We start from the raw sequence: 16,393 nt of genomic DNA, 5'->3' as shown, positions 1-16,393 counted from the left end.
TTTTTCTAAAGGACATACACCACACAGGGTGTATGACATGTACATCAAGGTTCTTGTCAGCTTCAACAAAGTTTTTACACAGTGTTATAGATTGGACAGGAATTCTTAAGTTTCTATCCACAGGGCGAACCACTTCCACTCTAGGTGGGTTTTCAAGAGGTTCATTCACCACAGTGTTAGCTGAAGGTGGGGTCACAGCAGTGACCTGGTTAATGGTATTACACCATATTGGTATTAGGACAGAAGTTTTTACCTTTCTGGGAACTAGTGGAACCAATTGCACTACATGTGGTTTTTCAAGAGGCTCTATCACTTTAGCAGCAGCTAAAGGTTGGATCACAGGAGTGATCTCTAACTTTGTGGGCCTAGGGGTTTATCCCTATTTGAAGTTATGGGTGCTACACCCAAGTGCCCTTCAGAGTGGCAGTAAATGCCTTTAATCTCTAAGGAGGCGTCTCCTAAGGAGACCTCTCTCACTTCAAGGTTAAGAGTCTCAGCCTTTTTACTAGGGGGCTCAGCTGAGCCAACAGCTGCAGCTTTTCTGCTATACTCAGTATTGACAGATTTCTGAAGGGATGAGGAGATTTTTGACCTACCTCTATTCTCAGAGTCCATTACGGGGTTTAGATATGGAGAAGCTTTGTTCTTATATCTATCTCTGAGAGCTTCTTTTACCCTATCCCAGTTACTTCTTTCTACTTCATGCAAATCCAAGAGCACTTGTTAGTCTCTCTTGGGACGTCTAAAAAGAACCCAGGGTATTCTATCACTCTCACACAGACCAAACCTTTTACAAGTGAGGTGAAACGTTATCAGCCATTCAACAATGTCACACTTGATATTAAACTGACTCACCAATTCTGGAAACCTGGAAGCTGTAGATTCAGAAGAACTGGAAAAAGAAGAGGGGTCCAGAAAACTGTCTTTAACAGACATGTTATGATTTGTTCCTATTCAAATTGTTTTTCCACAGGTATTGTCTTATATCCAATTCCTTAGATATCTCAGAGCTCATGGTAGGCAGTAAGGTAGAGGCAGGAGGAGTGGAGGGTGAACTAGCATCTTCCTCATCAGAACCCTCATATTCCTCCTCTGAGGAGCTTGGACAGCTGTCTAAACCCTCAACATCCTCACACTGAGTAATATTGTTAGAAGTGGACACATGTTCACTTAAACCATGCATATGGTCCCATAACCTTTGTAATAATTCAAGCTTACTTCCTTTACAATTGTGGCCCTTCTCTTTACACAATGTGAACAAATTTTTCATTTTAGCATAAGTGTAGTCCTCAGGCCTAAAGCAGGCCATGGTGTTGGTTCTTCTGTTAAATACAATAAGTACACTTTACTTTGGCTAAACCAAACATACTGGATGGTTCCTTTGGGCACAAAGTATATCAATAATCAATGTAAAGCAATCCACATTTATCCCAGAGCATGCCAACAGTGTTAGGACAGTTTTTCTGAAGTCCAACTAAGGGCTTAGTAAAACCATTCAACTGAGGTAGTACAAGACTCCACTCTTAGTATAAGGCTGTACGACCTGAGTACATGGTATTGCAGACAGAGCAGCCAGGCTTATCTTAGGAGGGAGAGAGGGCTGTAGAATCAATACAAGTGAAATTGTAATACAAATGGTCAAAAGAAACACTGAAACACTATTTATTTCAATACAAGTAGGCCCAGATAAATCTAGGGGTAAGTAAGCACTAACACATTATATGAAATCACAATATTAAAAAAACACAACACTTTAATTGAAGGTACACAGACCCAAGTATAGACCTTATTTGAAATATCGAACAGTAGTTCTAGGAACGTCAAAACCTTTTTATACACATTCAGTATAGGTCCCACCTATTCTTGGGGAGTAAAAACCAATGGTTACTTTTCACAATTACATTCAGTAATGCAAGGGCAGTAGATCCTCCCAGTTGTATAGTGACTCTCAGTTCAAATCACATAATCAGTCAACTGGACAATATACATTTTGTGAATAGTGGAACACTTATTCCAGGTGCAGTAAAAAATCTTTAACTACTTTTGTGATAACACACAGTTATACTAGGTGAGTAAAACCTAAGGATATAATATTCAATTACAGGTGCTTTTGAGATCAGTGAACCACAGATAAAGATCAGCAGTAACTCTTGTAACTTATTTATGGATGGCACACAGCTAACACAAGGTAAGTAAAACTCATACACTTTGCATATCTCACAAGCAGTCCAGGTTAGATCTTTCCCAGCTATAAGGATAACTGAAGTATGAATTATCAGGGATAGTTAGAACTACAGACTCTAGGTTAGATAGCACAGGGAAAGTAAACCCTAATATTACACTTTTTCTGAATAACTCAAAGTTATTCTAGTTAGGCAACAACCTAATGTAGACTTACTGTAGGCAGGCTAGCAGCAAGTCAGAGCAAGCAAGACCCAGCTGAGGGACACTCATACACTTATCCTCATAGGACTAATCTGGTGGTACCAACAGTTGGAGGACACTCATACAATTACCCTGCAGGAATAATCTGGTGAAACCAACACTATACTTTTGGGAAGAGGCACAACCTAATCACAGGAGAGTAAAATACCTTTGCATCTACTTTCTATTAGACTGGAAAAATAGTTGCTAAGGAAGAAAAGATGTTAACCATACTTTTAAGAATAGTCCATCACACATCCAAGGTAAGTAAGAACTTGTGTAACTGTTCACTCTTGGAGTTTTAGTTACCAACCAACGCTTAACAAGTAAGTCACTTTTAAAAACTTCTTTTCTTTTCTAGGCAAAAGTACCAATCCCTTGAAAGACTTTTCCTTGTTCTTGGAGCATGAGTGTTCTCAGTGGCAGAAGGGGGGTCACTAGGACTCGTGACGAACAGACAGTGTCAGGATAGGATCTTTAGTAGCAAAAGTCAGAATTCTTTATTAAATCTGGGCCAACAGGAAAGTACTTTACTTCTAAGTTAGAAGAGGGTCCAGGGGCTTCGTAGAAGACACCCTAGCAGGATTCTAGCAGTGGGACTGGGTGCACTGAATGAGAGGCCTCCCCATCACAGAAGACACCCCACAGCTACACAGAAATTCAAACTGACTTAAGGTAAGGACATGTGCAAGCCAACACAGTACCTCGGCATTGAAGAAGATTTTGCAGCAGGAGGACTTCATGGTCTGCAGTCAAATACCTGATCCGTGGATTCCTTGTCGTGGTGACTGAAAACAAGACCTTGGTAGGGACTTTGCAGGAAGGATCGATGAAGAGTGCTCTAGGCAAGGTTTCCCTCATGGCTGAATGTGGTTCTGCTGATTTGGCGCCTTTTCAAGGAGCACAGAAAAAGACAGAAAATTGTGGTTGAATTCTCGTCATTACAAAGGTCCAGCACTCTGTTGAGGGGACTTTTTGGACTTGATTTGTGTCTCTGGAGATCCACCAGAATGCCCACCAATTTTCTGTAACATTCTGAATTCGGAAGACCGTGCACCGCACAGTGGCTCAAGGTATCAGGGTATTGGGGTATTGCAACAACGCAAGTTCGCAGAAATGCATTGGATGATTCAAAATGCAGGTCTTCTTGACTATAGTGTGTCTCACCAGGTTCTGCATCAGGGTCATTGTTTTCAGAGTCTCTAGGTTGATTGGAAGGAAGAGCTACTGCAAGCTCCAGGTAACACAGCAGGCTATTTGGTCACTGGAAATCGTTTCAGCCGCTTTTCCTTCATCATCGTCTTTGGTTTTCATTTCAGTGGTCGGTTTTTATTCAGCTTCTAGGTTCACAGTATTGATCAGGAACTACAGCCCAACCTCTGCATTCTGTCCCCGCATTTTACAAGACGGGGCGGTCTGGTTGTCCACTCAGGACAACAAGCCCCCCAATGGGATCTGTTCCCATTCAGGCAAGGTGTAAGACAAAAGGCTGTTGGACTCCTCCCTCGCTTCCTGCCCTCACAGACAGACTGGAGCCTGGGCGGGGAGTCCAGGGGACTCCAGCCGAAGATGAAAATCACACAAAGGAATTTCCTGCCCTGGATGTCAGGGGAAGGAACAAGGAATGACAAGAAACACTAAAATTGCGAAAAAAGAAGACAGGGACCATTTTGGTAAAATAAGTACCCTTAGGTGCCTTTGCTGCAGCTGTGAACACAGCCCGCGGTAAAGGTGCACCATATTAATACAAGGTATCACTGCGACCAGCCATTGAAGGTACGTTTGTCACTGTAACAGAATTGTTACAGTTTTAATGTGAAAGGGGATACATTGTATCTCCCCAGCATTACACATAAGGTGGGGTGTGCTGGTTTCACTTAACAAAGTGTAAAAGGGATCCAAAGATCCTGACTCTTGGGAACTGTAGTTCTCTAAAGGTTAGCAAAAGAAAGTTAAAAGGGGAGCCCCTAGGGCAACCCAGCAACAACAGGCCCTTATTGCCAATAAGTTGCTAAAGGGGATAACTTTAAAAAGACACCACGGAGAGTCAAAATAAATGACACCCATAAAAAGAGTTAAAGATTATGTGAGTGTGGATAAAGGTTCCCACTCACTGAGGTATTAAGGAAAAATATCCCACTAATAAAGCAAAAGGTTCTGGGGTTGACCCAGGTCAGGAAGATTTACAGCCTGATTCATGGAATTATTTGCGTGAAAAAAGCAGATTTGCGTGCCTTTCTGCCCGAAAATCCCTGTTTGAAGTATGGGGATTTTCGGGCAGAAAGGCGCACAAATCTGTGTTTTTCACGCAAATAATTCCATGAATCAGGCAGTTCATAGTTCTGTGTAAATCTTACCTAACATCACTGTTTACTTTTATCCCACCCCTTCTTTTCTTTCCTCTTTTCTCTATTTTTCTCCTGATTGTTTATAACTCCTGTTTTTGCTATAGATGTGCTGTACTTAATTAGCTTTTTATGTTTATTTGTTTATGTATTTATTGCACTGCTAGTGTTTAGCAGTTCACAACAGAAGCATATGATTATAAAAAATTCATTATCACTTAATGCTTATAAAGTGTCACAGACAGCTATTTTAAAAGATTAGAATTTGAAACGCTTGTCGCAACTTTAATTAAGTATTGCAGTGGCAGCTGGAAATCGGGTTTATGCTGGCTGCAGCAACAAACATTGTGACATCACAACCCAGCTGTAATAACTGATTGCAAAGTGGTAGTCATACCTTTGTCCTATTTCAGGTCAGGGGTGATGTCATGACTAGCCTGTAATAAGAACATTGTTTCCAATCTTTTATACGGGTAATGCAGGCTGCCATGTATTATAATATTATTTCCAATGGCTCTGGTGACTTTGTTGTGCTCCTCTACTGGACTCCAGCTGGCCAACATCTTTAATCCTCTCATCCCCATCAGGAAGCTTTAGTTATTTTCTGGAAAAAAATAATGAAGGGGTTACACAGGGCATCCCTAAGAACATCCCTGCGGTTTCTCTAACTCATATGCAGTTGAAAAGAAACATGTGGGCAATTCCTATTGGGGTGTTAGGGATATCCACAAGGTGTGTACTCAGTAAAGAGAGCAAGAGATAAACAAGTGAGGAGACATTGAGATTTTTTTGCTTTTCTCAACAGGGTCCAAAGGTGATACTGGAAGCAAAGGAGAAAGAGGTAAGAGTTTTTCAAATTCCCAACGCACATGCCTACCAGTAAGTGTAATATAACTTGTAATTCAATGCTGAGACTGAATTCATGACATGCATTGATCAAGGATCTTGTTATCGGTTTGCTGGTTCGGTTGTTTACCATGTCAGTGCTGGCAATCAATAACAGGGTCACACGTTTGATTTTTTCAAATACAGGCTGGCCATTCAATGGTTATTTTCTATATGATTCCTGGCCCAACGCTTTTGAAACATCAGTGAAGTACGAATGAGAACCCATTTAACTAATGTACCTTGTTGCTTAATGGGTAGTTTAGTGCTAAAGATGGAAAATGTACCACATTCTTATTGGGCTGAGCTCCCAAATGTTACATTTATTTACAAACCTTAAGTCTGCAAGTTGAATAGTCAACAGTGTTCTCTGCTCAGTTTGTGTTGACATTGGGCCTCATTACAAGTTTGGCAGTAGCCTTGACGGTAAAACCGGCAGTCTGCCGCCAAACTTGCAAATTTTTTCGGCACATGGCAATGGGGAAATACATGGCCATTACAACCCTGGCAGACCCTGTATTTTCCCATCGCCAGGGGCCAGAAACTTTTACTCCCCATTCCAATAGGCTTCAATGGGAATGGGGAGGCCGGATGCACCAGCACCATTCCGAATGGTGCTGGTGCATCCGACAAGCTCTGCTCGCGGGTGCTGGTATGCCCGAGCAGAACTCGTAGTTTGCCGGTCCAGTAACTTTTAATGAGGCCCAATTGTGTGCTTATTGACCAACTGTCTCCATCCGAAACTTATTTTCAGTTTCTACTTTCTGATAAATGGTTGTATGTGCCACATGAGCACACATTTAACTGTCATGCTTGTAGGGCTCTTGTATCTTCCATATTGATTGGCATATACCCATTCAACACATTGCTTCATTACAAGGCTGCCGCTGGTATTCATTTTTTTCCGGCGCCCAGAAAAGGGCAAATACCGGGTCATTACGACCTTGCCGGACCCGGTAATTGCCCTTTTCTGGGCGCCGGAAAAATGTCTAGCACCGGTACCGTTAATAATGGTACCGGTACTACCATCATGTTCTGCTTGCAGGTGCTGGTATGGCCACCAAGTCAGACCTGGTGGCTGCAAAGGCACAGTGAGCAGAACTCGTAGTTTTCCGGTATTGTAACAACGGTACTGTTGTTACTGTACCAGCAACCTCGTAATGAGGCCCAATGAGAGAGTGTAACATCTGCGTTTCCTTCCTTCCTTCCTTCCTTCCTTCCTTCCTTCCTTCCTTCCTTCCTTCCTTCCTTCCTTCCTTCCTTCCTTCCTTCCTTCCTTCCTTCCTTCCTTCCTTCCTTCCTTCCTTCCTTCCTTGGATGAGACCAGGTCGGGTGTACCATGGAGTATAGAAATTCATAGAGGGTAGGGTGCCACATCTCACAGAGAGAGCCTCAAAGTCCACATCTACAGCTCTCTCATTTAGGAGAGATCTGCGCTCCCTGCGAGATAGATCACTTCCCTTAACCTCCATCCTTTAAGAAGATTCATTCCAGAATTATACCAGCACTTCGGATCTTTAGTAGCATTTTGCATAGATTCACCCAGAGCAATACCAATATCAATTCTAAAAACCTCTGCTGTGCTTGCAATACTATACTAACAATCCCCAGCTCATGTCTCAGAATGCCCCCCCCCCTTGCTCTCTGTGGGATGCCTGTGATCTTTCGCAAGCCTCAGTTCAAAGATATATCCAAACAGCTGCGTGAAGCTGCCACCCAAATCTCTGCACCATAAAGGACTGTTGTAATAACCTTCGACTCAAAGACCTGGCGGCACTTATGCAGGTGTTTCTTGCCAAACTTCTAACAGATACGAAGAAGGCCCCTCAGGCCCACCACTGCTTGCTTTGCTCCTGCATTTATGTGGCTTTTCCAGCCTCCCCCTTTTGCAAATACCAAGCCCAAGTACTTATATTCTTCCACCACCTCAATGGGCTGATTATCCAAAATTCATTTAAATGGTGGTTTCCCTTTACTGAAAACAAGTACCTTAATTTTAAGAGTATTTAATTTAGAGCTGTGCTACATAAAATACTTATTAGAGTATTCTAAACTACGCAAAAGCCTGCCTGGAGTCAAATCCATAAGCACTGTGTCATCGGCATGTAATAATGCGCTAAATTTCACGCCGTTTGAAAGGGGCGGGATCAACCCTTGGGAAACCTCATGAGGATTAAAATCGGAACAAAATAATGAGAACAATAGTGGGGCCAATGGACACCCTTGTTTTACCCCTACATTTGTCATAAAGCCAACTGAATATTTATGAGTAACTGCACACCTCAGCCTGGCTGAGGTATTCTCATAAAGGAGGATAATTGATTGAAAGAGCCCTAATGGGATCCCACTCCTCCTAAGCATTACCCACAACAGATTACAATTCACAAAATCAAAAGCCTTCGTAAGGTCCAAAAGGGCCACAAAAAGGCTATTTTCCTCCTTTTCGTATACTTCTCAGCGATTGTGACTAATAGAAAACATTGATCGATCCTGGAGAAGCCCCCAGAGAAGTCTGCATGTGTATTCGGTAGAATGGCACTGTCTGATGCCCAGATGGGCTATTCTACCAGAATTGTACGAGCATGCTCTCGAGCCACTCATACACCCAGCACTATTTGATCCTTATTTTATAATACTCCACCTCTGCCTTGGAATTCCAGTGCATTTATTAGCAGTGCTGCCTCTCTCTCTGAAGATAGTTTGTACATAATAGACGAACATGCATCCATATTAGTGCAAACATTTTGCCCTTCTTAACTCGCTCCATGTGTCTGCAAACTGCTTCCTCACATTTGCTTTTACTTACTACACTTACTTGTGCTGTTAATCTCAGCAGACGACGGTCTGGTGACCAAGAGCAAGGGCACAATATGCCTTGGACAAGGATACAGTGCTTTGAAACTACTATGGTGGTGATTCGGCCCAGTACAAAAGCAGAGAAACAAAACATAACATATCTTTCCATTGCCATTTTCTTTCGTTTTCACCGCCTACCAAAGGTAGCAACAGACTCGAACCCTGGCTACTGTAATTAGGTGATAAAACCTTCAGCCAAGCCAATGCTTTTAAGAAGGGCAGTCGGACTATTATCTGCTGGTACAATGAGCCGCTAAAGGTGTTGTCACAATTAATAATGCATTGGTGATCTCACCACCTTTCACATCTAGGATGATACGTTTCCAAACACAGATGTGATTCCAAAATGTAAAAAAAGCACAAATTGGGCCTCATAGTGAGGCTTTTTTGAAGATCATACCCTGACAACAAAATTACTCTGGAAGGCCTACAATTTTTAAAGGTTTGGGGAATTACTTTTGACATGTCAGCAATACGAGATTAAATGGGGTCCCGAGGATCACACATTGGTCAAGAGGTGAAACTGGGATTTGCGCCCACTCTGCAATTTCTTTATTTTACCACATTGTTTTCAAGCTCTTAGCATGAACTAAAATAAGCCCATTTTATAGAACTGACTTGGAAAGTACACAAATCACATAAACCAACATGTTAATTAAAAAAAAACAATATAGAAACAAATATTATACAACACGAGAATAAATCAAGCTTCATTGTCTCCATTATCAAGGATAGTAAGCACTAACTCTGCAGTGGTGATTCTGGGTGGCTTTAACTTATGGAAGGACATGTCAAGGACAGGAAAGCTATTGATCTTGAAAAATCCTTACATAACCATCATATATTTATTCATAACAACGAACCTACGCATATAAAAGGTCATATCCTGTATTGACGGGGAAGTGGAAATATTTTGATTGATAATGTAGTTACCACGCCATGTCCTTGGTCGGATCATTCCTCTATATATTTTCAATTGACACTTCCTATCACTCATCCCAGGAAACATGAACCAATGCATGAATTGCTTGGAAGGAATATGAAGTTGGTTACGCCTCCTATTCTTTAAGCATGCTTGGAGATGATAATGGAAACTACTAAGGACTCAGATAGTCCGGAAGTACTTATTAGTACCTATAATGATCAAATTCTAAAAATGCTGGATCACATTGCACCGTTGAAAGTTAGAAAGGTTAGAGATACCCCTAACCATCACCAATGGTTTACTCCACACCACAGAAAACCTCAACATTTGGAAAATTAAGGCTAAAGAATATAATTCGGAAATTGTACAAGCTAAGCATAACTTCTACAATAATCAAATTACTAATGCTGGGAATCAAACTAAAGATCTTTTTAGTCGCCTGAGATCTTGGGAAAAGGCCGCCAGTATAAACCCGGTTATCAAACCCACACGGGATGATTGTAAAAAGGTACAAAAAGCTTTTGCTGATAAATTGAAAACGGGCCAGAATAAAATCTTTCAAGAATAAGCCAAAATAACTCCTAGTGTTACTTTCAACGAACCCAATCATGACAGCTATAAGGAGACACAGTTTAAATCTAAAATTACACCTACATTTTCTACTGAAGGAGAACAATCTCCTCAACAACCCCAAGCAAAGTTTAATTTCAAAGAACATACTATAACAGATGTTTGTAACATTAAGCAAGTCATGCATCCGACTAGATGCCCAGGTGAACTTTTACCATCTAAAATCATATTAGAACATAAGGACATGTTTGCCCCTTTTCTCTGTCGTTTTGTAAATTCCTCTTTTCGTACAAACCACCTTCCCCCATCTATAAAACATGTAGTAGTCACTCCACTGTTAAAAAAGGTTGGTCTAGACCCTAATGATGCCGCAAACCTCAGACCAATTACTAATACCCTCTTTTTTCTAAAACTTGTGGACAAAGTAGCCACGTTACAACTGCAGGCACATGTGGCAGAAAGAAATATCTTTCACACTAAACAATCAGGGTTCTGCAGCTTTCATGGCAGCGAGAGTGCCTTGCTGGATCTGCAGATGCACATGCTATCTGGACTGGAATCTGGCAAGTCCGGGCTGCTGATGCTACTCGATCTATCGGCAGCCTTTGACTTGCTAGATCATAAGATTCTGTTAGACCGCATGTCTACTGTTGGAGGTCTCTCAGTGGAGGCAATAACCTGGCTCAAGACATTCCTTGAGGGACGTAGTTCCCGAGTGTACTGGGGTGAGAGCGACTCTGATGCTGAGATTACCATCTGTGGAGTCACTCAGGGGGCTTGGCTCTCCCCCTTGCTCTTTAACATTTATATTATCCCATTATGTAGGGATCTTGAGAATTCAAACCTCTTTTTCTGCAATTATGCAGACGACTTTCAGTTGGCACTGGAGGTCGTTGAAGATCACAGTAAGGACCAACAAAACTTAGACAGGGTCTACCAAATGGTAAAAAGCTGGATGACAACCAATTGGCTCTGCCTTAACGCCACCAAGACAGAACTAATGTTATATTGTGTATAGGCGCGTTACAAATGCCATATCATATCATATGGTCCCATACATGCTAAATTGAAGTTGGGTTTCAGTACAATAGTTTTTTGGTCGACGGATGTCAGATACTGTCACGCTCACCTGATTCCCACGGAGGCGCAGGTCTGGCTTCGAGTGCTGATGCTTCTTCAATGGTGAAGCGCAGGACTCTGAAGATGGACAGGTAGGGCCCCTCTACTCTGGCTTCTCTGGCTCGTAGGAATATTCCCCTGTGCGTGAAAAGGGAGTATTACCTACTGACAGAATAATGCTCAAGCCTCCCACTTCCTTCCAACCCTCCACGATACCCTTCCACGATTCCCCATGAAGTCTCACCTTAGGGTCTGGAAGGATGAGTTCTCCATCCTGCTTCTGATGCAGGGGCGCGTTGAAACCCAGTTACTTCACTGGATTGAGGTTTGATGGAAGTTCAAATAAGCTTGACTATTCAGGTAAGGCGCTGTAAGAGTTCTGTTGCAAGTTCAAAAGTTCAAGCTTAATAATAATGTTCATTGTCTTATTGCAGCAAGCGCTAACGCTTATGTCTTTTTCCCCTTAGGGGCCGGGGTTCGGAATGCCGGAGATATGGCGCCGACCCGAAGTGAAACGTGCAGTTCCAATAAATGACAGGTAAGTTCTGGATGAGCGTTCGGGAAATGTCTTTGCATTCGCTCATTCAATGTCTTTGTCTTTTTTCCCCATATGGGCCGGGGTCCGGAATGCCAGGAAGCGGCAGGACCCGAAATGAAATGGGAATGACCCAACTGGTAAGTCTTAGAAGGAAACTGAGCTTTTCCTATTCCCTTCCTTCTCTCACCTTGTGTTCTTGTCTTTTTCTCTCTAGGCACTGGGAAGTGGCTGCGGATCCGGATGATCGCTGCTGAAGATGGAGGTGCCCAGGAAAGGTGAGTGAAATGCAGCGCTGCAGCGATCGAAGCGAAAAGCTTTTAAAAATGATGTCTTCCCTTTCAGGATCGTCGGTGTGATGTCTCCGTGATACAGCTTTAGCAGGTAAGGTCTTCTTTCTCGCCAATTCTCTCTTATCTCCCTTTGCAGGTAACCCAGGATGCTGACAGGCGTGGCTGAAGTCCAGATGTGAGCGTCCAGCTGCGAGGAGCAGAACAACGCGAAGAAAGAGTTGCTGATCGGGCGTGGTTTAAATAGCTTTGGAAGAAGTTCCAGGTATGTATCCTTCCACCGATCAGGTATGTATCCTTCCCCGACCACACCCAGATGGAAAGTAGTCCCGCAGGTAAAGTAGTTCCATTCAGGCCTCAAGAGGGCCTGGATGTAGCAGCATGGTCTGCATCAGGTAAGTGCACATTGAAACACTTGAACACATGTCTAGCTTTATGAGCCTGGCGCCTAAGGCGCCAGGACAGGGGTCCAACATGAGCCTGGCGCCTAAGGCGCCAGGACTGTGTCCAAAGGGCCCCAGCTTGGGCCCGCTGGCACTTCCCTGGGGGGAATGATGCCTGCCTCTGGGGTTGCTGGGTCGGACTCGGCTCCTTGGAGGTAGGCATCATGACAGTACCCCCCCTCAAGGCCCCTCCCAAGGTTGTTCCCTCCGGGGGTCTTGGCTTGTTCGGAAATCTCCGGTGGAACCTTTGTATTAATCGAGGTGCGTGAACATGGTTAGTAGGCTCCCACGATCTCTCCTGAGGTCCATATCCCTTCCAGTCAACAAGATAGAAGAGTTGTGACTTTAACACCTTGGAGTCTAAAATATCTTTAACTTCGAATTCTAATTCCCCTCCAATTTGAACTGGGTCTGGAGGCTTGGACAGTCGGGTCCCTGGTTGTACTGGCTTCAAAAGTGATGCATGAAAAACTGGATGAATACGCATGTTGGACGGTAAATCCAGTTTAAAGGCCACGGGATTGATTATAGCCTTGATGGGATAAGGTCCTATGAATCTGGGATTGAAGGTTCGCGGGCCCTTGAGGGGTAAATGTTTCGTTGCTAGCCATACCTGGTCTCCTACTTGGTAAGGAGGAGTTTTACTTCGGTGCAAATCAGTGTTTTCTTTATACTTTTTCTTGGCTTGCTGTAAATGAGTTGCAGCTTCTTTGAAGGCTCGGGTTATTGTGGAATGCAAATGATTTACTGCGGGCATTTCCAGGGTCAGAGGTGGATCTAGGTCAGAGGTCCGAGGATGGTGACCATACAAAGTATAAAAAGGAGTTTGTCCGGTTCCAGAATGCACTGAATTGTTGTATGCATATTCTGGGATCCAAAGGATGTCTTTCCAATTTAACTCGGATTGGTGTAACATGCACCGAAGATATTGCTCGAGAGTCTGATTGGTTCTCTCGGTTTGTCTGTCGGTCTGGGGGTGGTGGCTGGTGGATAACCGCACATCTATTTGTGCTAGTTGGCAACACTTCTTCCAAAAATGGGAGATAAATTGACTTCCACGATCCGAGACTAATATGGAAGGGAAACCATGTATGCGAACTATATTCTCCAGAAATTCCTTGGCCAAGGTGGAAGCTGAAGGCAAACCTTTTAAAGGGATAAAGTGGGCCATTTTGGAGAATAGATCCACAATTACAAGAATGGTGTTGTAACCAGCACAAGGAGGCAGGTCAGTTATAAAGTCCATTGACAAGGTGTGCCATGGTGCCGGTGGAATATCCAAGGGTTGAAGTAGGCCCGCTGGCCTTTTCTTTTGACCCTTGTTTTGGGCGCAAATTCCGCAAGACAATACAAAAGACTTTATGTCTTTTCTCCAAGAAGGCCACCAGAAGTGGCGTTTGATTTTTTCCTCCGTTTTAGCGATACCAGGGTGTCCTTCCATTAATGATTCATGATGATGGGCAATAACAAGTTCTTGCAATTCTTTACTTGGCAGAAACAACCGCTCCTGGAAGTAGGGTAAATCATCCTTAACGGAGTAATGAGGACCCTTTTGACTCCATTCCAGTAAGGCTGAAGAGTCTAGAAGTTGTTTTACTTGCGTTTGGATGTCCTCAATAGTTTGCAATGAAGTTAGGCCTAAGATTCTTTGTTCAGGTATGATTGGCACAGGTTCTAAACTCGAATTGGGTTCTTCCATGCCAATCCGGGATAAGGCGTCCGCTTTACCATTCTTGCAGCCAGGGCGATAGGTAATTACAAAATCAAATTCCGCAAAGAATAGAGCCCATCGGAGTTGTCGTGAAGATTGAGCTTTGGCCGTCTTTAAATACTGTAAATATCTGTGGTCCGTAATTACGGTGATGGTGTGTCTTGCCCCGAGAAGGTAGTGACGCCAAGCCTTGAAAGCAGATTTAATAGCCAGTAACTCTTTGTCGGTAATTGCGTAGTTGATTTCAGGAGGAGAACATTTCCTGGACCAAAAGGCCACAGGGTGTAGTTGGTTAGTTTCTGGGTCTCTTTGCGACAGGACAGCTCCCATGGCCGAACTGGATGCGTCGGTTTCCACAATAGAAGGGAGATCTGGGTGCGGGTGCTTTAATACAGGTGCAGTGGTGAATTTGGTTTTCAGGTCCTGAAAGGCTTGTTCGGCCTCAAGAGTCCATTCAAAGCATTTGTTTTTCTTTAGGAGAGCTGTGATGGGTTGGACTGTTTGGGAAAATTCCGGAATGAATCTTCGATAGAAATTGACGAAGCCGAGCATGCTCTGAACTCCCTTCACCGAGCTAGGAGATGGCCATTTGAGGATGGCGTCCACCTTTCGCGAGTCCATTCGGACTCCTTCTGGTGTCAGGATGAATCCGAGAAACTCAACTTCTGTGGTATGAAAAACGCATTTTTCGAGCTTTGCAAATAGTCTGTGCTGGCGCAATTTCTCAAGAACTGCCCTAACATGTTTTCTGTGATCGGATTCTGAAGAAGAGTACACCAGGATGTCGTCAATATAAACAATGACACAGACATCGATAAGTTCCCGAAGAACATCATTCATAAAGTACTGAAAGGCGGCAGGTGCATTGCACAAACCGAAGGGCATCACCTGATATTCGAAGAGCCCAAATTTGGTGCGGAATGCAGTCTTCCATTCGTCGCCTTCCTTTATACGTACCAGGTGATAAGCTCCTCGAAGATCTAACTTGGTGGACAGACAAGCGTCTTTCACCTGGTCGATAAGCTCAGGGATCAGGGGCAGAGGATAACGATTCTTAATCGTTATTTGATTTAGGGCGCGATAGTCTATACATGTTCTAAGGTCGCCCTCTTTTTTCGGCACGAAGAACAAAGCTGAGGAGACAGGAGACTTGGACGGGCGAATAAAACCATTGGCTAGGTACTGATCTAAATACTGACGCAAATGCAGGTTCTCAGGTTCCCTAAGAGCATACATCCTACTACAAGGTAGCTGAGCATTGGGTACCAGATCGATTTGGCAATCATAAGACCGATGGGGAGGTAACGTGTTAGCCTGTTCCTTCTGAAAAACGTCTTGGAATTCTTGGTATTCTGACGGTAGCTGTACAGGGGTGGAAGTTGCTGAGGCTAGACCCATAACTGGATTTCTTGGATAACAAGTTGGTTCACAATCAGGAAAACTTATCTTCTTTGCTCGCCAGTCAATTCTGGGATTATGTGTTTCTAACCAAGGAATTCCAAGAATTACTTGAAATTGTGGGGCCTTGATCACATCAAACACGATTGTTACCCTATGTCCATCCTGACCCACCAGTGTCATTTCAACAGTGGAATGCGTTACAGGCCCTGAGGCTATTTCGGTTCCATCTACTGTAGTAATGACATCTTGGGTTACTTTCGGGCAGAGAGGGAGCTTAATCCTGGAAGCCAATTCACGGTCTATGTAATTTCCAATAGCTCCACTGTCGATGTATGCTTTTATAGCATGCAACTGCTGAGGCTGTTTTGGGTCCCCGAGCACCATTGGCATGACAAAATGCGAGGTCAAAGAATCTGTTTTCAAGCTCGGCAAGCGGACCCCTACGCTTGTCGGGCTAGGTCGTTTCCCGAATCAGGTGTCAATAAATCGTTATCAGTGGCTCCAACCACCTTCTTAGGTGGTTTAACCGGACAATTTCAAAGAAAGTGACCGGAAGTCCCGCAATACAGACAAAGTTGCATTTGCCGTCTTCTCTCTCGTTCCTTCTGCGTTAATGGTCCTTTAACACCGCCGATTTGCATAGGTTTGGATACGTCGGTACTCTTGAAGTTGGCTTGGGTTTTGATCGGTACTCGGGTTTCGTACTTGAACCGATCTGCTTTTCTATTTTGAAGTCTGTGATCAAGTTGAACCACCAAGTCTATGTAGTCTGCGCAGACCTGGGGTGGATCTACTATCTGAGCTAGAACATCCTTAAGCTCTCCGCGCAGGCCTCGATGAAACAATGTGATCCTTTTGTTTTCTGGCCATCCAGTTTCCACAACCAGTC

The 16,393-nt window shown here is 43.5% G+C and overlaps 1 protein-coding gene across 2 annotated transcripts in view; it reads left to right on the top strand.

Moving 5' to 3' along the window:
- LOC138471869 (ficolin-2-like) overlaps positions 1-16,393 on the top strand; it is a 469,580-nt gene that overhangs the window by 120,686 nt on the left and 332,501 nt on the right. For both annotated transcript variants that reach the window (XM_069609728.1, XM_069609729.1), the window contains exon 4: positions 5,575-5,610. In XM_069609728.1, coding sequence (XP_069465829.1) covers positions 5,575-5,610 — 36 coding nt within the window. The remainder of the gene's footprint in view (positions 1-5,574; positions 5,611-16,393) is intronic.

The sequence above is a fragment of the Ambystoma mexicanum genome, chromosome 8 (genome assembly GCF_040938575.1).
Source record: "Ambystoma mexicanum isolate Mex_15411 chromosome 8, UKY_AmexF1_1, whole genome shotgun sequence".
Taxonomy (NCBI): domain Eukaryota; kingdom Metazoa; phylum Chordata; class Amphibia; order Caudata; family Ambystomatidae; genus Ambystoma; species Ambystoma mexicanum.
This window is presented reverse-complemented; position numbering and strand designations above follow the sequence as displayed.